The 22709-nt window shown below is 45.0% G+C and overlaps 1 protein-coding gene across 2 annotated transcripts in view; it reads left to right on the top strand.

Moving 5' to 3' along the window:
• Positions 1–22709, top strand: part of PMM2 (phosphomannomutase 2) — a 265695-nt gene that overhangs the window by 164720 nt on the left and 78266 nt on the right. For both annotated transcript variants that reach the window (XM_044089603.1, XM_044089602.1), the window contains exon 6: positions 8420–8495. In XM_044089603.1, coding sequence (XP_043945538.1) covers positions 8420–8495 — 76 coding nt within the window. The remainder of the gene's footprint in view (positions 1–8419; positions 8496–22709) is intronic.

Consider the following 22709-nt stretch of genomic DNA (forward strand, 5'->3'; position numbering starts at 1 on the left):
TGATATCGCACTAAAGTGAGGAAAGGACAAATATCCCAATATTCACTGTACTGCGATCTCGAAAACGGACCCTCAACATTTCGGCACTTTCGCTGTTGTGCCGTTCAACATTTTTTATTTTTTGATAATATGGTATAGATCCTAAATTAATAGCTGTGTATCAGTATAACTAAACATACGGCCCCTCCAGTAGAAGTACTTGGTAGAGTTACAAGTACAAGCATTGGATCTTTTCCTACATGAAGGTGTATAACTCATAACCAGGAGTTTCTGAAAAAGATTTTGTAGGACTGGTGCCAATGTAACACTGACTTTGCATAGACAAATTCTTTGTATATTCCATAAAGACGTGACTTGGGCTTGACTTTTGTAAGTGATTTGCATGTTGTGTCAACCTTCAGGGGGAGTGTAGCATTATCCCTGTCAAGTGCTTGGGAAGATTGATAAAAGTTAGAAAAAAATATTCATTGTGTTTCTGTAGGGGTAGCTGCATTAGACAGAACATGGTCATGGTGTTCAAATGTTATTAGTGTAGCTTTTTTCTTTTATTTTTTAGGATTGTGTGAACAGTTGTCATCAGCCCCCTTTTCTCCCCATTTTCTGCACAGAGTTTGAGTGTTATGGCACTTGTCGCAGTCTTTTTCAATTCAGTGCCATCTTCTTCAATGGTTATTCGTTACTGTTGCAGGTCTTTTTTCATGCAGTCCATCCATCTATTTGCTGGTCATCCTCAGTTCCTCTTTCCTTCTTCCTGTCTGTCCCATATCTTTTTCAACAGATTGCTTTCTGCTTTCCTGCACAAGTGCCTGAACCACAGGAGTCAGTTCTCTTTGACCTTCTCTGCAATTAGAACTACCTTGGCTTCTGCTCTGATGTCCTCCTTTCATCCTACCACCCATCTCAGGCACTTCATCTCCATCACTTCTAATATCCTCAGCTGTTCTGCACTACCCATACTTCTGTACCATGCAATAGAACTGGTCACACCACTGTTTTGTGCACCTTGCTTTTCAGCTTCTTTGGCATTCTTCTTTTACACACTACCCCTGACACTCTGCCATTTGGCTGGAGCTTCTCTGATTCTAGCTTTGAACTCCTCATTCAGGCTTCCCTTCTTCTGAAACACCCCTACCAAGTACTGGAAGCTGCTAACCTGTTCCACTATTTTCCCTTCTACCTCAATTTTCAGCTTCTTTTGATTTTACTGCTGTGATGACTATTTTGTCTGTACTCTGTTTCATCCCATGTGCCATCAGATTTTGCTTTCTATTCCCCCTATCATTTGCTGAAGCTTTTGCTTAGTGTAAAAATAGGCTTGATGTAAATATAGATCTGAAGTAGTTTACTTCATTTGGTCTTCAACCTGTGGGATACCAGATCTGTATCGGATCCGAGCCTTGACTAGCATCTGCTCCGAGCTCCAAGCTCCTCTGCTTACTCAAAATACACCTCCACTACCTTCCAATCCCCAGGTCTCGTTTGCCCCGACTTGCTGAAGCATCATGATCTCCTGAGCTCCAAGTAGTGAGTGGGTTATCTGCTTTTAAGCAGCTTTCTTTTCTAAAATTTTTCAGTGTAAGTGTTTAGTGTAGGTTTCCTCCCCTCCTCCCCTCACTGGTGCATCGTGTAGTAGAACCTGTAGTGTAGTTTTAGAGTTAGATTGTTAGTGTGCATTGCTTCCCCCCCCCCCTCTGTGTGACTTGAGTGTGTGGCGAGTGGTCTGAGTGGGAAAACAGGTAATTTTCTCTCCTTTTTCCTTCTGTATTGTGAGTGGCTTGGATGGAGACATGGCTGACAAGCTTATTTTCAAAAGGTGCACTGAGTGTGGCCATAAATTGTCTCCTGCAGATGGCCACACTCTTTGTGTGATGTACTTTGGTGTTGCCCATCTGAATACGGATTGCTCTATTTGCGCAGGTTGCGCTATCAAGGACAGAAAGGCTAAGATGGCCCTGCAAGGCCTTCTTCCCACTTCTGAGGCAGTTGGCTCTTCCCTGGCTTTGGTCACAGCGGCTGCTGTGGCCGCCTCTCCTTCCTCTCTTGCCCTTGCTTCTCCTCCCTCCCTTGCCCTTGCTTCTCCTCCCTCCCAGGCTGGGACTCAACCTCCCATTTCTAAGCCTGTGGCAGTGGAGTGGAAAAGGGGCAGAGAGAGCCAAAATCACACAAGCCAGAGAAATGTAAAAGGTCTCCGGACCTTCTTCTCCCGCCAAAAGGCAGACTAGGATCCTTGACTTCCCTCTGCTCCAATCTCCGAGATTTTCCCCGGAGCCAGAGGAGACACTTTCTCCATCTAGGCCCTCAGTTCCTCGACCTGCCAGGTCGGAGTCAGTGGTCTCATCGAGATCCAAGCGTAGCTTATCGGAAGTTGACATGGATAAAATGATGAGGAGGTTCATTCATACTCTGATCCAGATGGGGGTCTTGCCAGCCCCCTCTCCCTCTGGAGGGGGGATCTTGCTTCCTTTTTTCACACCGATTTCTCCTTCTCTGATCTGTCCACCGGGTTCGGAGTACTCTGATCCGAGGATGGCCTTAGTCAGGGGGTCGGTGCCAACGGTAACTGCTTCCTAGACACCGACAGCTGCCTGGAGCATGTCTGATCCGACCAGTTCGGATATGAGCAGCTCTTGGAGCTGGAGCTTGGGTGTCAGATCCGAGGGAGCGGAACTTTTTTCATCTGCTCCAGCGTTGTCGGGCCAAGTTCCCTCCCTCGGAGCTCCATCCACTTCAGGCCCTGCTCCGATTCTGACGTTGGATCCGGGGAGACTGGCTTCGTTCTCTCTCAGCATTTGACGTAGTAGAAAGGGTGTTCTCCACTGGGTCAAGACCTTTGACTATCTCCTCTAATTCCGCCTCAACCTCCTCTGCTATATGTACGAATCCCATCATTTTACAAGAGGGACAGCCCGTGTTCGAGGAGCCCCAGACGGTTCCCCACTGAGGAACAAGTGGATTGTGAGTTCCCCCCGGAGAGCCCCACCGGAGATGTGCCTCGCAAGCATATGTGTAGGAGGAGGCAGTTGGACTCCCCCAAGTCCCTCACCGATGACACAGATTTGGATGATGGGGAGGGGTTTCCCCAGGTCACCTCTCGAGGATGTCTCCTTTGGAGACATCATGGAAATCCTACACCAACGGGGAGGTTGGTCCACCCCCAAACATTCTTCTGATTAGTCCGTGTTCCTGGAGGCTTTCAGCATGGGCCCATCTACTTCCTGGGTGTCCCCTCCCGCAGATCCCCTGGTGGACCTGGTCACTTCGTGGGTCTGGAAGGAGCCAGACACCAGAACCAATCCCTAAATGTCTTGACAAGATCTTGAGTCCACCATCAGATAGACCAGCATAGAACAAGGGAACTAGCCCAAGAGAGTTCCTCGGTTCACCCCCCTGACTGAGAGTCACGGATGATGGACCACTTAGGGAAGTGGGTTTATGCATCCGCAACCTTTTCCATTAGGGTGCTGAACCACCTGGCCCACATCACGAGACTCCAGCCCGACCTGGTCAAGGAGCTGGCAAGAGTCTCCCCCTAAGTCCATGTCGCAGGAGGACAGGGACTCGTTCTCCGCAAGGATGGCCACTTTGAAAACAGTCTCCAACACGTCCGTGCGACTCCTCTCACATGCTACTGAAGGAGCAGCTAGGTCCAGCGTGTCCATGAGGCGGAACGCCTGGCTCAGACTATGTCAGTTTTCAGAACCTTTCAAGACATCTTTTGCCAACACCCCTTATGATGGCTCTAATCTTTTTGGTAAGAAAGTCAGAGAGACTTTAGTCCATAGTGAGAAGGACGGGAAGACACTGTCTGCCTTCGGAATCCTCTTCTCGAACCCTCAGAGATACTTTTCCCGGAATCAGAGAGGGCAAAAGAAGATGTGGTTCCAGAAGTCACAATATTCCCGGGAAACTCAGGGCTCTTCTTCCCCAGAATCAGAGGCTTCCCCCAGAAGCAGAGGGGGACAGGATAGATGCTGGCCCAGAGGCAGAGGGGGTCCGAGGAATTTTGAGTCACGAGAACCTTTCTCGGACAGGCCCAGACAGCAACCCTGAGGGATTGCCTGACTGCTCTACTCTGAAGGCAGTCGGGGGACGATTGTCATTGCACCTGGCGGCATGGGAGTTTGTAACATCAGACCACTGGGTGCTTCAGATCCTATCCAGAGGATACTCTATCCCCTTTGTGGTTCCTCCCAAACACCTCCCTGACATACCACCCACGCAAAGGGAGGCAGCAGCACAGGAAATCTCCAAGCTGCTAGGAAAACGAGCCATCAAACCCGTCCCCCTAGATCAGTCTGGATCGGGCTTCTACTCCAGGTTCTTTTAGGTGCCAAAGAAAACTGGGGATTTAAGGCCCATTCTGGACCTATCTACCCTGAACCTGTGAGTTGCCAAAGAAAAATTCCGGATGGTCACACTACAGTCCATCATGCCGTTACCTGCAAGAGCGTGACTGGATGTGCTTGTTAGAACTCCAGGATGCTTACTATCACATAAAGATGCACAGAAGCTCCAGGAGGTTCCTCCACTTCTGGCTAGGAGTCAATCATTACCAATTTTGAGCCCTACCCTTTGGTCTTACCACAGACCCCAGGGTGTTCACCAAAGTGATGACGGTAGTAGCGGCTTACCTGAGGCTTCAGGGGATTCAGGTCTATCCATACCTGGATGATTGGCTCCTTACTGCTCCCACCAGGCATCTACTTTCTCAAACTAGGGATTATTTCTTAAAGCTTGCTCTGCATTTAGGGATCACAATTAACATATCCAAATCACTTCTAGATCCTGTCCAAGTGATAGACTACATTGGGTCAAGGATAGACAGCTTACAGTACAAAATCTTCCTGACCACAGAGAGAGTGCAAAACCTGAGGATGCATGTCTCTCTGATCTACCGTTCTCATCTTTCATCAGCAGAGTCAGTGTTGAGGGCCTTAGGTTCAATGGCAGCAACCATAATGCTTCTTCCGTGCACCCAGTTTCAAATGAGTACTACAGTGGACACCAGCTGTACAATGGTCCCTGTTGGAACTTCCACTATCATATCCAGTACACCTCAGTCGAGTCTGTTGGTCGTCCCTTCTGTGGTGGATGTGCTCTCCGGAGATTTTGGAGGAACGACCCTTTGTTTCAGCCCTTGCCCAAGCCACAGTGACTATGGATGCCTCCCAAATCAGGTGGGGGGGGGGGCATTGTTCGGGCAGGACAGTCCAAGGCCTGTGGTCCCCTGTCGAGACCTGCTTGCACATAAATGTTCTAGAGATGAGGGCAATCCTTTTGGCGTTGCAGGCCCTTCATGCCTTTCTTCCTCTGGGAACCATTGCAATTCAATCAGACAACGTGTCCGTTATCTGGTATGTCAACAAACAGGGAGGGACCAGATCTTACCCCCTTTGTCACGAGGCCATGAGTGTGTGGGAATGGGCGATCTCCACCAGTCGCTTTCTCATAGCAACGCACATTCCAGAATGATCCAACATTCTAGCAGACAGGTTAAGTCAGACTATTCTGATGCCTTGTGAGTGGTCTCTGAATCATTCAGTAGTGAAGCAGATCTTTCTGGAGTGGGGTCCGCCTTGCTGCGATCTCTTTGCATCTCTTTCCAACGCAAAGTGCAGCGAGTTTTTTGCTGTCAACCTCCTGCAGAGGGAGTCCCCCAGAGATGCTCTAGTCCATGCTTGGCCTCCCGGTCTTCTGTGTACTTACCCCCCAGTACCTCTTATTCCGAGGTTTCTAGAGAAAGCTTGTCGATTGGGGAGCAAAGTGATCCTCATTGCCCCGTTTTGGCCTCGCCAGGTATGGTTTCCATTCCTTTGATCTCATCTTCTGGCTCTGCCATGGATCCCATTCAGGATCTGATTTCACACCCATCGGGTGTTCCTCATCTGAACCTGGACAGTTTGAAGCTCACGGCTTGGCTGCTTCAATTCCCATGATCGCTAGGACTCCTGGATTATCCTCTTCAGTTAGGTCTATTCTGGTGGCTGCTCATAAGTCTTCAACCAGGAAGATTTACCGCAGCAAATTTCATTTTGGACTTCTCAAAGGAGTTTAGACCTTTTCACTGCTCCTATTTCTACCATTCTTGATTTCCTAGCCAATATTTTCCAAAAGGGAGCAAGCCTTTCTACTATCAAAGTTCAATTGGCTGCCATCTCTCATTTTCATGTGGGTGAGAATTCTGCCTCCCTGGCCTCCTGCAGACTGTATAAAGCCGTTATCAAAGGTTCCTTTCTGTTACACCCCCTAGTCAAGGATCTTGTTCCCCCATGGGACCTTACAATGGTTCTTCAAGCATTGCTCTGCCTTTTGAACCTGCTGCAACCACAGATCTTAAATTCTTATCTTGGAAAACAGCATTCCTGGTGGCTATCATTTCTGCTAAAAGGTTTTCAGAACTGCAAGCTTTGTCCATCAAAGTTTCATATATGATTTTCCATAAAGATAGGGTTTCCCTTCGACCAATCCATCCTTTCTTCCTAAGGTTGCTTCACAGGTTAACATCAATCAGACCATTAATTTACCTGTTTTCTTCCCAAACTTTGTAACAAAATGGAATACAAACTCCACTTGTTGAATGTTCATAGATAGTTATGGTTTTATTTACACAGGACCAAAAACTTCTGTAAATCCAATCAGTTGTTTGTGTTCTTCTCTAAACCCTTTTTAGGTAAACCTATCTCCAAGGTCACTATTGCTAGGTGGATTTCCTTGTGCATCCTTCAGGTCTATAAGGATAAAGGTGCGTCTCCTCCGGGTCAGGTGAAAGCACATTCCACTAGGTCCATGGCTACTTCTGCAGCCTTTTGGTCTAGAGTCTCTTTGGATGATATTTGTTCTGCAGCTACTTGGTCCTCATGTCATACCTTTATTTCTCACTACAAATTGGATTTGACTTCTAGAAGGAGAGCATCCTTTGGTTCCGCGGTGCTCCGGAATATCCTTCCATGTAGGCCACCGAGGAGTTTAGTAGCTGGGGTCTCTGTCCCACAGGTTGAAGACCAAATAAATTGAACTACTTCAGATAAAGAAGTTATGTACTCATCATAACGTTCCATCTGAGTAGTTCTACTTCATTTGTCTTCAACGTCCCTCCCTCCTTCCTTCCCCCTGACCTTGTTATATGAACAGCCTGTTGGCTGCAGTTGTAAGTCATAAAGTATTCTTTAAGTCGGGTTATCAGTATAAGGGTCAGCAAACTTGATCTGGGGGTTGGAAGATAGTGGATGTGTATTACGGGTAAGGGGAGGAGCTTGGAGCTCGGAGCAGATGCTAGTGAAATTGCTGGCTCGGATCCGATACGGTATCCCACAGGTTGAAGACAAATGAAGTAGAACTATTCAGATCGAATGATATGGTGAGTACATAACTTCTTTTTTTGTCAGGCCTAGAAATGTAGCCATATTAAAGCAGACCTATATCTTCATTTTATATTGTACATTTTACATGCAGTTTCATAAGGGAAGTTTCAGTACAAAGGAGTGTTTCAGTGAAGAATACAAATGAGCTCAGAGAAATAACCCTCAGGCCAAAAGTGCTAACTGAGTGTACGGGATATGTGGTACAAAGCCGGAACTTGTTTTGATGGTAAAAGGCTTGGGAACCAAGGACGAGTCATGTAGAACATTAAGGAAATTTAAAAGGTTTTAGTGTTATGAGAGATACTTTCTAGATGGAAATCAGTTAAGTTTGGATTCTGGTAAAATTTAGTACAGAAGTCAATTTAAAGATCCAGCAGATGAATTATACAGAAATGAGTTAAGCTACTCAAATGACTATGTACAGGAGTTAAGTTAAATGTCCAGCAGTTCAGATATTCAGAAGTCAGTAAAAGTTCAGAAGTTACAGAAAGCACTGCAGCTTGTCATAATTTTGCCATTACAGCGGAAAGAAACGATTCTGAGTTCAGAGTTGCAAAGGACAGTGTAATTCATTCTACAGAGCTACAGAAGCCCGAGTAATCTTTAGCTACCTCTTGGTTAGGTTTATCAGCAGTGTTATTGGATACTGTTAAGTCTTGTTCTGATCTTTTTGGAGTACTTTATCTATTTCCACTGTATGCTGCTACTACATAATAAACCACCTTTGTTAAAGATGCAGTGAGTAAATACTTTTATTCTGAAAAAGGTACAAGAAGATTTGGCACATAAAGTAAAAACCAAAGTATTTGGAATTTGTCCAGTACAGCACTGGGTAATTTAAAAATAAAAAACTTTATTCCCATTCTTCCAATTAGTCAGTCTGTAGTGCCATACCATCATCATACATCTGTCCACTTTGACCTATTTGCTAATGTAGTCCAGCATCATGATGAACAACTTGCCTTTGCTTGTAAGATTATTACTTTAGATTGGTTACACCGACATGTTAACATGGAGTTACTCATTTAATACCTTTTTTTTTTTTTTTATTTTTACAGAAAGAAGGTATACGTGAAAAGTTTGTGAATGATTTAAGAAGAGAATTTGCTGGAAAAGGACTGACATTCTCTATAGGTATTTACAGTGTTTCTATGTTAAACTCAGTAGAAGAGAACCTGAAGGGTAATTTGGCCTTTCACAATGCTTTCCCTAGATGTTTATTATATGTTTACCATTTTAGTAAATATTTAGAGGCATGTAAGATAGTCAATGAAACAAACTAATGTTCACTCGGTCAATTACAGTTTACCTGTATTTTGAATTATAAGAGGAGATAAATCGGTACTTGAGAATTCATATTTTAAAATATTTCCTTAAGCAGCACCATGGCAGTGAGTGATGGGCAGGCTTATCCAGCAAGAGAGGACATTTGCCAGTGAATTAACCTAAGGAGAGGTGTGGTCCGTTAAGGGGGATTATCCCATGGACATGGCTGGTGAACGTAGGGAGGGAGCAAGGTCTCAGGTAAGTTATAAAAGACAAATCTCAGGATTGGAGATGGGATGGCACTGCCCACCCATGATGCTCTTAAGTTCCTTGCTAGCCCTGGCTAAAAGTCATCATTAACTGGGAGAGATCTGAGTGCCAGTAGAGGACATTGGTCATGGGGATGGTTGTCAGTATTAGAGAAGGGGAACAAAAAATAGAATGAGGATTGAGTACACACATGCAAACCAAGACTGAGTCATTAATGGCCCATTGGTCTCCCTTTTACAGACCACTGGCATAACCTCAATAGAGGGGCTTAGTGCCACCAGTAATCCCTTGTGTCAAGACCCTTAAAGGAGGAAAAACATACTCCTTATGTGATGGTTGGTGCAATTGGTAGGGGTGATCACTAAGTCAAGAAAGTGTTCTTTTGACGTGAGTAGAGGTGAAATAAACTAATCTGAGCTAGCCTTTCTTGACAACTTCACATTAATTCAACAACTGAAATCAATATGGGATGACTACATGTGATAATTTCAGAGCAATAGCTCCTATGGTAACAGAATAAATGAGAGAGGAACTGTATGAAGGGATGAACTTTTGACTGATTTGGTTTACAAGATCAAACTCAGTGTCACTGAATAGTAAAGGAGTAAACAGTGTTCCCCAGATTTCTGTATACCAGAGTAAACTGTTGTAGGATAAAGACAACATTTTGCATGTCTTAAGACCATAGGCGGTTTCTGGGCTAAGGGTCCTAGAGCCTTTTTAAGCCTAGCTGTTCATGCACCAATTTTCCTAATTATCAGTGCCCAAGGAATAGAACAGATTTGGTATATGCCTATGCCTTAGGGCATCTACAAGCTGACCCTATCCATAAAATACACAGTTGACAAGCCTAGGGTGGTGAATTTGTGATTTCCCAAACATTAGTTCAAATTGCATTTGAATAAGCTTGGGGAAGAGCTCTGCCTCACATGAAAGGGGAGTCAGTGCCAGAGGGTAATCTCTGAGATGCATACCTGCCCCTCCATCATGTTTTGTTTGTCAGTGATAAGATTTAGATCCTGTGGGTAATTCTAGTGCTACTTATTTTGCAAATGTGCATCAGTAACATCAGGGCTGGATTGGGTATGCATGGCAGGTTAGGTATCGCTCTCCTAACAGTGATCTATAGGAGTCTGAGTACAGGGACAGGTCTTTGAGGTGGTTCACATAGGATATATTATTTACACCTGTGTTCTTTTAGTGAGAAAACTCTGTGGTCACTCTAGCTGTTGCAAATGCCTGATCAGGTACATTCCAAAGGGTGCATTCTACTTGATTACTGATGTAATGATGGCTGAGTATAGTGGGACTGTGATCTCGTCAGATCAGGATGCCATGTCCTTACTTATAAGTTGTGCCACATAGAAAATATTCTCACCACTATGAACAAATGGTGATCAAAGTTTGCGTTACTATCAACCTGAGTTCCCAAGTTTACCACTGGGTCTACTGTTAGGGGAGGGTTATCAGTGTTGCAATTTGTAGGGGTGGTCATCTTCTTCCCAAGTGGTGTGCTTATGCATTTGTTTGCATCGAGTTTTACATCATGGCTCTGGCAATCTGTTATTTGTCTGTGTCAGATTATCCTAGTGGATATCTACATCTTTTGAAGATTCCATGATTGCAGCCAGCTTGCAGTAGTCAGCAGATCTGGTCAGCCAAACACCCTCTGCATTTACCTTGACTTCAGGGAATTAAATTCTAAACAGGAGCGGTCTCGGTATCAAGCCTCATGGGACACCACTTGTAAAAGACCTCTTGGTGGAGTTGGATTCCCTCACCCTAACTTTATGCACCTATCCATGAGCCATTTGGCTATATATTGGGTGACATAAGGATTTATGCATAAATTTGTGAGTTTGTCTGTAATACATGAGTGAGGTATTGTCATATGCCTTTGCCAGGTCGAGGTAGGCAGTATGCAGCTTTCTGCCCTCATCCCTGCCTCTAGTATCCTTCTCAAAGAATTCCACCAGGTTTAGTAGGCCTTCCCTTAACAAAACTGGGATGAGTCCATTGTTTGAAGATTTCCTGAGTCTGTGTTTATCACATCCGTGATAATTTTTCCATGGCCTTTTATAAAAGACTAATCAAACTTTTATGGGTCTGTTGATTGTCCCCCTTTGTGTAGAGGGATGAAAGTTCAGTCCTCCGTTCCCTAGAGGTGAAGCTTGTCTGGAGGCAGTGGTTGAACAGAGACTCTAGTGGGCCTGTCAGTTCATCTTTCAGGTTATTTAGATTGCATCCTGGAGTATTATCAGGACCCATCAATTATAGCTGGAGAGTGCAGTAAGGACCTGTTCTTTAGTGATAGTTGGTAGAGAAATGGTAAGAGGATATTTCCTGGGAGGGGTAACTTGGTGATAGAGGGGTGAAATTAGAACTAAATTTTTTAGACAACGAATTTGCTATATCCTCCAGTTTGGTAAAGGGAGTTCCATTTACTGTTAGTTTAGCAAACTGTTTGGTGTTCCCTGTATGGTTGCGTGCATGACTGAAAAATGCCTTATGGCTATCCTTAGCCTAGGAGGTTGTTTTTGCTTTTGAAGTTGGCTTTGGTGGATTTGATTTAGTCCTCTAAGTTGCTTGTTGAGACTGATGAGGGATTTTTTTGCCTGTTGTGCATACCTCTTCCTAGTTTTGGACAGGAGTTTTTTTTCTTTTGTTATACAACCTATTCATGATGGGGGTACATCAAGAGGGCTTGCTTTTGGAGTTTGTCTTAAGTTTATTTCAGATCAGAACTGCTGTTTCTCTGCAGTTACTTACAAGCCTATACAGGGTTTCTGTAAACACTTCAACATAGACAGTGTTCTTCATTTTTTTTTTTTCTTGGGGGGGGGGGGGGTTGGAGTGTAGATATGACATTGCTTAATTTGAAACTCTGAGCATATTCATGGGAAGAAAAAGCAATAGAAACACCTTAGGTTTATTCATGGGAGTGGGGGTAAGCACTCCTGCTAAATGTTATAGTTCAGACTAAGTCAGAGGTTACACAGCTTTGGAGAAAAGAAATGTTCGGGAGCATTGACCAGTAATTTCTATTTTTTTCCTGTGTCTTTGAAGTTGACTGTATGTCATCGTGCATATGCTTCCATTGCAAGTCGGATGACTATATGTTCCACGAAATGTTGCTTTCACCACCTCAGATTTTTATGAACTGTGGTTTATTCATAAGTACATTGCTAATAAATTAATATGTTTTTAATGGGGCCATGTTATATCACAGTATTCTGCTTCTTGCAGGGAATTCATCTCATTTTGTCCTCACTGTTGGTGTTGGAAAGAACTGACTGATGTCCTTCTGTTCTTCTGTTGCAGTATTTCTGGCATAAGGGAGTTGCCTGCCAAGGCAACAGCCTGTCATCAGCCTATATACCAAAGTGTTTTACCACTTAATATTCTTAGTATGTTGGCCAACCGCAGAAGTCAGCCATTAAAGAGACGCACGCATGCACCACCCTCATAACTTCTTTGCCGCTAGTCAGATTGACAGTCCCAGATGTCATTCTGCTGTCAGAATCGGTATTCTTCAAATAAGATAAGTGATCCATTGGAGAGACCTCTGTTTCTTTTTCTTTTGAGGTTCATGTCATCCAAAAAAGGGAAGTGTGACTATGAATGACAGATTCCACACACAGGCAGTCATACTCAGTGCCTTTTTTGCCTAGGCCCTCAGCATGACCACAAATTCTGTTCTATTTTCCAATCCTTTGTCCCTAAATCTCTCCAGAGTCAATTATCCTTCCTTGCGATGTACCTTGAAAACCAGAGTCTCAAGCTTCTTGCAAAAAGTGTGATGGACATTCATTCCGATGACTGAGTCTATAAAACTGAAAGCCGAAAAACATAGGCCCAAATCCGAAGCTGCTCCTCTCGAGTCTGACTTCTCTCCTGATGTGCATGAAAGCTCAGAGACACGTGCCGACTGGGATCCGGATCCACAGATCGAGCCCACTTCACAGGCCATCTTGGCTCCAGACATATGCACATCCAGAGAGGCTTTTCAGATGTCACCTCCGATGTCCAGGGAAAACCGAGACTTACAGTGTCAGAGAGCCCTAGGGAAATTACCCAGATAGTCATTTGGGAGGGTGTTGAATCAGATATTGTAGAGTGCAGGCCAACATCTGGCCCTCCTCCTTTGCACACCTAGATACACCTGCAAAGAAGAAACAAAAAAACAAATGCATCTCTCCTCCTGATCCACAGAAGGAATGAATTAACTTTTCGCAAGGCCTCTTCAAGGCCTTTATAGCCGTTAGGCCTACATCAGGTCACGCTGCTTCCCTTCCGCCCAGGCCTTCTTCCCCTAGGAAGAGATCTAGGCCCCTGGACTATTCCTCCCAGATTCCTTCCCCTTTGGATTATGTCTCCCCCGAAGAGGACTCCAATGGGATAGATACTCCCATGGAGGAGATTTCTATCAGGGAGACTATCTCCAAAATGCGGGACCATTTCAAGTGGAAATCTACAGAAAAATCAGAGGTGCAGAAGCGATACTATGACCTCCTGCAAGTCCAGACCCCCAGTCCTTCAACCATTCCTCCTGTAATCCCTGCATTTCTGGATGCCTTTGCTTCCACTTCCACCCATCCAGACTCAAAGCCCCCAGCCCCTAAAACACCTGATGGATATTATAAAGTACCTAAGGACAGCCAACTCCTTTTTAAGGCACCTGCAGCAGGTCCTTCGGTTATTTCTGTTGTCTCTGATAAGGCCATTCCAGGTCCATTCCCTTCTCTTCCTTGCTGCTCTCAGATAAAGACAGCAGGCAGTTGGAGAGACTGGGAAATAAAATTTATACCTCTGCTACCCTGGCTTTCATAACTTTAAATTATCAGACATACATGACCAAGTACAACTTGTAACTCCTTTCCCAGATGTTCTTCATGTTTCACTGTTGCAGTCATTCCATTTGGGTTATCTGCTTGCAGGTAGCCCTCAGCCAGCCTGATTATTAAAGTCTTGGGTCCTGCAGTTGCTGTCTCTTCTTCCATGACGTCAGGTAGTCAGGGGTATAAAGCATGCAGCCGATGCCATTACATCAGTCTTTCTTGCCGTGTGGTGCTCGAAGCAGAAGCAGTTTGCAAGTGCCGGTCGACCGACTCCTGAAATTTTTGTTTGAGTTTCAGAACCAAACTCTTCAAAAAAGCTAAGTACCCCATTGGGAATCCTTTTTTTTGCTCTAAACTGATGTCAGTAAAAGCTAACAATTGTATTACTTGTGGAAAGCAAATACCTCATAAAGATTTTCATTCATACTGCATTCCTTGCTTAGGCCCAGACCACAACGTCCCTCTCTGTCGGTTTTGTGCCTTATTCAATCCTCAAACTATTCGTGGTTGGTTCATTTTCACATCAAACTATTTCGGTTCTCTGTTTAATTATCCAGAAATGGCTTCGGTAAGCCATCCGACTACTGACATTCCGAAAAAACATAAAGATAAAGACAGAGACTGACCGCACAGGTCCAAAACTGGCGACAACACTTCCGCTAAGCTAGTCGCCAGTTCGCCAGTACTCAGTGAGGCGCTTTTGCAGCCCATGATACCCGCTACTACAGATTAGCAGGCCTCTACTGAGACCCATTCATATTCTGGTATGCCACGAGATGCTACTTCGACTATGGAACCTGCAGATGTCTCTACTTTGGATGGGTCTGGAGCCGCTGTGCAGGCAAAGGCTTCTGAGGGTGTATTCAGGCCTACTGACTTGCATATCAAACCGACGCCATCTAAAACTTGATCCCCTCCAGAAGATTTCACTTTTGATGAAAGTTTGCACACTCTTAGGGAGCATTTCCGCTGGGAAAGCCAGGATTACTCTGACTCCAAAAAGAGGCTTAGGGAATTCTTACTCCTACCTCAATACAGGCCTTTAGCTATCCCCTCTTGTACTGGACATTGTAGATGATGCCTTCTTGAAATCTAGCCTGGCCCCAGACACTTTATCTCCGGCTCCCAGGAAACTTGACTGGTATTACAGAGTACCTGAATCTCACAAGTTCCTATTTAAAAATCCTGCTGCAGACCCAGAGACCATTTCACAGGGACCCAAAGGCATTACAGCTACTACTGCCAAAAACCCTACCTCCTCTGATAGAGATTCCAGGGCCCTGGACAGATGGGGTTGGGGTAAGAAGGTATACACTTCTGCTACTTTGGCCATTAAGGCCTTAAACTGCTAGTTTTATATGTTAAAGTATCAGCAGCATATTGTTGGATTACTTAAACAGAAAATTATGTTGATTCCTGACTGTGCTGAAAATAAAGAATTACAGGATTTAATGCATTCTACTGAACAAGTTGGTAAACATACTTTGCAATGTGGTTTTAACTCCTTAGAGGCATCTTGTAGGGCTGCTGTCACTGGGTCTTTTCTTAGAAGGCATGCTTGGCTTAAGGAGCAAACGTTGCCAGATCATGTTAAAGCTAAATTACTGGATGCTCCCTTAAACTAAGACCAACTGTTTGGCAACAAAGCAGAAGAGGTACTTAAAAAGATGAAGGAAAAAGCTAAATCTATGCAAACTGTTAAAGATTTCCTGCAAGTACAGCCTCTCAGATTTAGTAGACATTGGCCTTCTAAGAATTGGTCCTTTCCTGTCTCTTCCAGGCCTTCAGTCCAAACCCAGGAACAGCAGACCACCTAGGCTACAGTCTCAAGGTACTTACAGGCCTAAGCAGTGGGGGGGCTCCCACTTCCAAAGCTGGAAGTAGTAAGACACCCCCGTATGGTAAACTGTCACAATGACTTAACCTTAAACCTTCCAAGCCCTGCTCAACTGACTGCTCCTTTAGGGGGAAAGATCGCCCTGCATGCAAAAAACTGGGAACTCATTACCCAAGACAAATGGGCTTTAAATATATTTTCCCAAAGGTACAGATTCCCCTTCCACACCTTACCACCCCCAAACGGTTGGCCAGACCTACCCCCAAGTCAGTGGGCAGAGGCTCAACAGCAGGTTCTCTCTCTCTCTCTTCTAAGTATCAGGGCTATTCAGCCTCTCCCAGCAGAGGAATGTGGACAAGGTTTTTACTCCAGACATTTCCTGGTACCCAGAAAAGACAACTCCTGGCGTCCTATCCTGGACCTGTCTATCCTAAACACTTTTTTGGTAATCCCAAAATTCAGAATGCTAACCCTTCATCAGCTGCTTCCCATGCTAGGCAAAAATGCCTGGTTGGCAACATTGGACTTAAAGGAAGCTTACCTGCACATCCCAATAAGGGAATCTTGCAGAAAATACCTATACTTCAGAGCAGACTACATGCACTATCAGTTCTCTGCACTGCCCTTTGGCTTACCTACTGCACCCAGGGTATTCACAAAATGCCTAGCTCCAGTCATTGCATTCTGCAGGCAAAGAAATATTCAAATATACCCATACCTGGACGATTGTGTAATTCAGGCAGAAAGCCAGGACATACTATTAAATCTGGCATTTGTGAAGAAACTGCTAACCTCAATGGGGTGCACCATAAATGAAAAGAAATCTCATCTAGTACCCTGCCAAACAATTGTATTCCTGGGAGCAAGCTTGAACACAACTTCCCATATGGCCTACCACATGCCAGAGAAACAAGTTTGACAGCCTACTTCAAACTACTGGCCACAAAGACCCAGCTATCTGCAAGGAAAATACTGCAAGCCCTGGGGTTCATGGCCTCTTGCATCCAACTAATTCCATATGCTAGACTGCATATGAGGAAACTACAATGGTATCTAAAAAGCCTATGGTGTCAACATTCTCAGGACCTGGAATCAATGATTCCCATCATTCCTTGTATAAAGACAAAGTTCCTTTGGTGGGTAGAGGCCTGCTACCACAACAAGGGACTGCCATTCTCTCTACCCCCTGCCACCCAAACCCTAACAGACGCATCAGACTATGCATGGGGAGCTCACTTGGCAGGGCAATGCATTCAAGGCAAATGGAACCAGAGTCAAATGCACCTGCATATCAATCAAAAATAAATGTTAGCTGTACAGAATTCTCTGACAGCCTTCAAGGACCACATTCTTCCAGGACAGTTATTGGTAAAGACAGACAACACCACTGTTATGTGGTACAAAAACAAGCAGGGGGGAACCCACTCATACCCTCTCTGCAGACAAGTCATGGCTCTGTGGAACACAGTCTTGAGCTACCAAGTACAACTACAAGCTCAATTCCTGCCAGGCAAGCTAAATTCACTGGCAGAAGACCTAAGCAGAAATCTCATGGACCCACACGAGTGGAAACTGGAACTAAAGATAGTCAACATGTTGAGAAACAAATGGGGGAGCCCAGAGATAGATCTGTTTGTCTCCCCTCAGAACTACCAATTGGACAAATTCTGCACAAGGACTTCCCACTGACAAGCTTGGAAAGTGGATGCCCTGTCCCTTCACCTGGGAAAGTCTCTCAGTTTATGCCTTTCCCCCTCTGCCTCTCCACTTGAAAGTTCTACTAAAGCTCAAACAGAACAAACAAAGGACAATACTCTTTGCACCAGACTGGCCACGCCAACATTGGTACCCCCTCTTGTGCAGTATGTCACGCAGTATGTCACTGCTGGAACCATGGCACCTGCCTCAGACCCCCCCCTACTGTCCCAGCAGGAGGGCCAGATTCTGCACCCCCAGCTTCAAACCCTGAACCTTGCAGCCTGGGTAATTACCTTAGCTGTCCAATACCATCCCTCAGTAAGCAAGTGCTGGATGTCATTCTGGAGGCAAGGAGGCCTAGTACTAGAAAATCCTATGCTAAAAAGTGGAAAAGATACTGTTCCTGTAGCCAAACAGGGGATGGGAACAACAGTACCCAGCTTACCACATATTTTTCAGTACTTAGCAGAGATGCTTCACAAGGGCCTTTCCTTCTCTTCTATTAAAATTCATGCCTCAGCTATTTCAGCACATTATAATATGGAGACACCCCTCTTCTCTCATCCCCTGCTGAAGCAATTCCTCTGAGGGGCCAAAAATTTAAGACCACCCAGGAGAGCCCCTACTCCGGCCTGGTACCTTTGTATTGGAAAAGCTCACTCTCCCTCCTTTTGAGCCAGCTGCAACTGCAGAGTTGAAATTCCTTTCTTGGAAAACTGCCTTCCTTCTAGCAATCACTTCAGCAAGAAGACTATCTGAATTACAGGCCCTCATGGCAGTGGAACCCTTCATCATCTTCCATGCAAAGACAGGGTGTCCCTCAGGACCAGTCCTTCCTTTATGCCTAAGGTGGTATCCATTGTGGCCCTTAATCAGTCCATTTTCCAACCTTCTTTTCTAATCCGCAGAGCAAAGGAGAATGAATACTGCACTCTTTGGACGTGCACAGACAACTTCGATTTTATTTGGACAGGACTAAGCCTCTCAGGAAAACTGAAAAGCTGCTAGTTGCCTTTGCTGCAGGGGCAGAGGGGAAGGCCATTTCAAAGCAAACCATTTCTAAGTGGATAGGCCATTGCATTCATTTCTGCTATAAACACCATGGAAAACCTACCCCACAGGGGATAAGATCACATTCTACCAGGGACATCCTGGAAGCTGCTACCTGGAGTTCTGTTCATACCTTCATCAAGCATTACCACTTGCCTATTTTTCTAAATCCAGAGCTGGTTTTTCCACTGCAGTCTTGCAGAGCCTAATAGCTGGTCCTAATGCTCTCTAATTGCCTCCTCCCTTCCTTAGCTTTGGGAATCTAGCCAAATGTAATGACTGCAACAGTGAAACATGAAGAACATACTACAGTTGTGTACACTATCCATAAATGTAGATGTTCGAGTGTATTCACTGTTGCAGTCCTGGTTACCCTCACTCCAGCCCTCTGACTTCTATTGGCTATACCTCTCTTCTTGTTTACTGTATTTAAGCTTTCTGGTGTATTTGCTTTTTGTTGGAGGTGTAACATTCTATATAATTGCTTCCCATTATGGGGGCACCTGACAAGTAATGGCATCGGCTGCATGCTTTATACCCCTGACTACCTGATGTCATGGAAGAAGAGACAGCAACCAATGCAGGACCCAAGACTTTGATAATCAGGCCGGCTGAGGGCTACCTGAAAGCAGATAACCCAAATGTAATGACAGCAGCAGTGAATACACTCAACATCTACATTTATGGTAAGTGTACACAACTGTACTGTCTCCAAATTGGTATCAGTTGTGCCTGATTCTGTAAATAAGGCCCTGGCATCCTCTCTCCTTGCCACCTCCTCTCAGGTAGCCAGATTTTCTATCAAATGCACCTGTGATACAGTATAAGCCTCCTCCAGGGCTGCAGCATCCCCTTCTGCCTTTAGAAGGTTTGCCTGGCTAAGGCTTCAGCCTCTACCTGAGGATATCAAGGCTAAACTGATGGATGCCCCCCTGGATTATACTGCTCTGTTTGGGAAACCTTCGACAGAGCTCTTAAGTCTCTTCAGGAAAAAATACAAAGAGCTTAAGGATCTCAAACGCATTTTTGTATCCCCTGTGCCTAAATTTCACAGGAATTACCCTGCGAAACAAACTTTCATTCGCAGGCAATCTAGAGCCTGTCAATCTAGACCCCAGAAGAGAGCTAAAAAAAGCATCAGTTGCCCTCCTGTTCTGCTTCTGTCCATCATATAACCAAGCAGCCCTTTCCTGACTGAACGGGCTCATCCTTGTGACTCTTGCAACAATCTAATTCCCCTATCCCAATGCCTTTCCCTCTCCCTTCCTTCCTGGGATCTCATTGCTCAGGTCTCTTGGGTATTAAGTGTCATAAAAAGGGTTATGGTTTGGCACAAAGTGCCTGCCTTCAGGAGAAACCTCCTACCACCGAAAGATCAACTTCCTCATTTCCCACCAGTTCTGCTAGAACTCCCACAACAGAGCACAATAGAACTTGCTCCAATTGGAGAAGAGGGAAGGGGCTATTACTCGCACCTTTTCCTAGTTCCCAGGAAGGAAGGACCCTTGAGACCAATACTGGATCTCTCCTACCGTGATGATTTCTTCATAGTTCAAAATGCTAACCCTACAAACACTGTTTCCTGTTGTTCTCCCTCAAGCATTTCTAGCTTCAATAGATATCAAGGATGCCTACCTCCATATCCCAATTCACCACATATACAGGAGATTCCTACGATTTTCTGTGGGATCCTCGCACTATCGGTTCTCAGCTTTGTCGTTTGGACTCTCTATACAGCTCTGAGAGTCTTCACAAAATGTCTTGCCCCGGTAGTAACCTTTTGCAAGCTCCAGGGGATCTTAATTTACCCATATCTAGATGACCTCATAATCCAAGCCACTTCCGAAGCAGAGATGAACAGATCCCTCCAAGTGGCAATATCCATTATTCAAAATCTGGGATTTACCATCAACTTCAAGATGTTATCCCTGAACCCAGCCCAGGATCTCATATTTCTGGGCTGCAGATTCCAAACCTTGAACATGAGGGTGTCTCTCCCACCTTCCAAAGCTCAGGAGATCTCACTAATCTTTGCAGAGACATTCCATCTAAATCAGATTTCTGCCAGACATTTCCTCAGGATCTTCGGCCTAATGGCTTCCACCATCCCAATGCTCCCTCTGGCAAGGCTTTACATGAGGAAGCTTCAGTGGTTCCTCAAATCAGTATGGTCTCAGCATGCTCACCATCTAGAACAACAGATTCCACTCCTCCCATGTCTAAAGCAGGAGATCCAGTGGTGGATCTCACAATTATCTCTGAACGCCGGTCTTCCCATTCACCCTCTACTAGCTACTCAGACCTTGTTTACAGATGCTTTGGATATGGGCTAGGGGTAGACTTAGATCTCCACATTGCTCAAGGGCAGTGGTCTCCCTCCCAAATGAAGGAACACATAAATGTGAGAGAAAGTAGGGCAGTATTTTTAGCCCTCCAAACCTTCAAATCTTTGATCATAACAGGGAATACACTGACAACATGATGGTCCTATGGTACATAAAAAAGCAGGGAGGTACCAGATCTTATTTCCTGTGTAGACTAGCCATGCAGGTATGGGATCTAGCTTGTCATCTAGATGCATCCTCTCCAGCCAGAATACAGTGGCAGATACCCTAAGCAGATCCAGGATACAAACCCATGAATGGATACTACACAGGGATGTGTTCCTGGACATTGTCCACTGGTGGGGTATTCCAGAAATAGGTTTGCCTCCTCCATGAACAAACAACTTCCTTGGTTTTGTGCCATAGAATACCATCCTCAGGCATGGAGAGTAGATGCACTTGCCATACCATGGAAGGGGAAATTCCTGTATGCATTCCCTTCCCTTCCACTCATCCCCAAAGTCCTGTTGAAAGTCCAACAGGAAAAGCCAAAAATCTTGGTGGGGACTCCCTATTGGTCAAGACAGCATTGGTTCCCCCTTCTGTTTCACCTAGCCAGAGGCAATCACCACAAGTTACCCTACCGAGCAGACCTCCTAACACAGAACAAGGTCTGACTCCTACACTCATATCTAGAAATGGTCCAATTAACTCTGAGTGATAGAGTCCTAATACCATTCAGACACCTTTACTCTGAGGACGTGCTTCAAGTACTGCAGGAGGCCAGGAAATCTACTACTAGAAAGTCTTACCTGTCCAAATGGAATAGGTTCTCTGTTTGGTGTCAGGCTATGAACCAGGACCCATTGAAGGTGCTACCACCCATGGTTCTATCGTATCTGTGTGAATTGCTTAATGTAGGACTAGCATACTCTTCCATGAAGTCTCATTTGGGAGCCATTTCTGCTTGTTTACCTCTAAATCCTCGTTTAGCTTCCAGATTCGAAGCCAAGCAATTCCTCAAAGGTGTCCTTCATATCAGGCCTCCAAGGAGACCAGTGACCCCACCCTGGGACCTCAGTTTTGTAATAGAGAAATTAACTTGAGCTCCATTTGACCCTGCTTCCACTAGCTCGCTCAAATACTGCACTTGGAAAACAATTCTCCTGGTGGCTATTACCTCGGCCAGACGGGTCTCAAGAGTTAACAAGCTCTTATGGCTTCTCTCCCTTTCTTGTCTTTCCATAAAGACATAGTGTCTCTGTGGACCAATCCCTCATTCATGCCAAAGGTTGTCAATGAATTGTCCCTATACCAGGCAATTCACCTATCAAATTTCTTTCCCTCTCCCCAGAACAAGTGAGAGGAGCCTGCACATGCTGGATGTACATAGACAGCTCAGACTCTACTTACATAAGACTAAACCCTTCAAAAAAAAGACCAATTATTTCTGTCTTCTGATTCCAGGGCTCTGGGATTGCCTGTGTCTAAACAGACCTTCTCTAATTGGATATCCAAATCCATTGCCTTTTGCTACAACCATCATGATAAGGTTCTCCCAGGCTCAGTCAAAGCTCACTCTACCAGGGCAGTATCTTCTTTAGGGGCCTTCCACAGGGGCTTTGATACTGACTATCCTAAAATCAGCTGCCTGGACTTCTGTCCACACCTTCACCAAGCACTGTAACCTGGACTCCATCTGTATGTCCAGGGGAGGGTTTGCCAAAGCCATTCTCCATGGCTTCCTTGAACATTCCTCTGCCCTTTCCTCATGAGCTTTTGTAATATCCCTACAGTCAGGAATACTGCAACAGAAGAATAGAAGGACATGAAGTAGTTATGTAAGAACTTACCATAACGCCAGATGTCCATTTCTTCTCTGTTGCAGTATTCCAACCCTCCCTCATTTCCCCCACTTCTTGCCTTTCTTGGATGTACAGATCCTCATTCCCTTAGACGGTCTTTCCTCCAGGGGCTTCAGTTTTGAGAGTAGTGCATGCGTACATCTCTTTTTTGGCCGATGTCTGCTGTCAGCCAACATCAGGCTTACCGCACACCTCCGGTA

Source organism: Protopterus annectens, chromosome 12.part0 (assembly GCF_019279795.1).
Source record: "Protopterus annectens isolate FY-2018-M chromosome 12.part0, PAN1.0, whole genome shotgun sequence".
Taxonomy (NCBI): Eukaryota; Metazoa; Chordata; order Ceratodontiformes; family Protopteridae; genus Protopterus; species Protopterus annectens.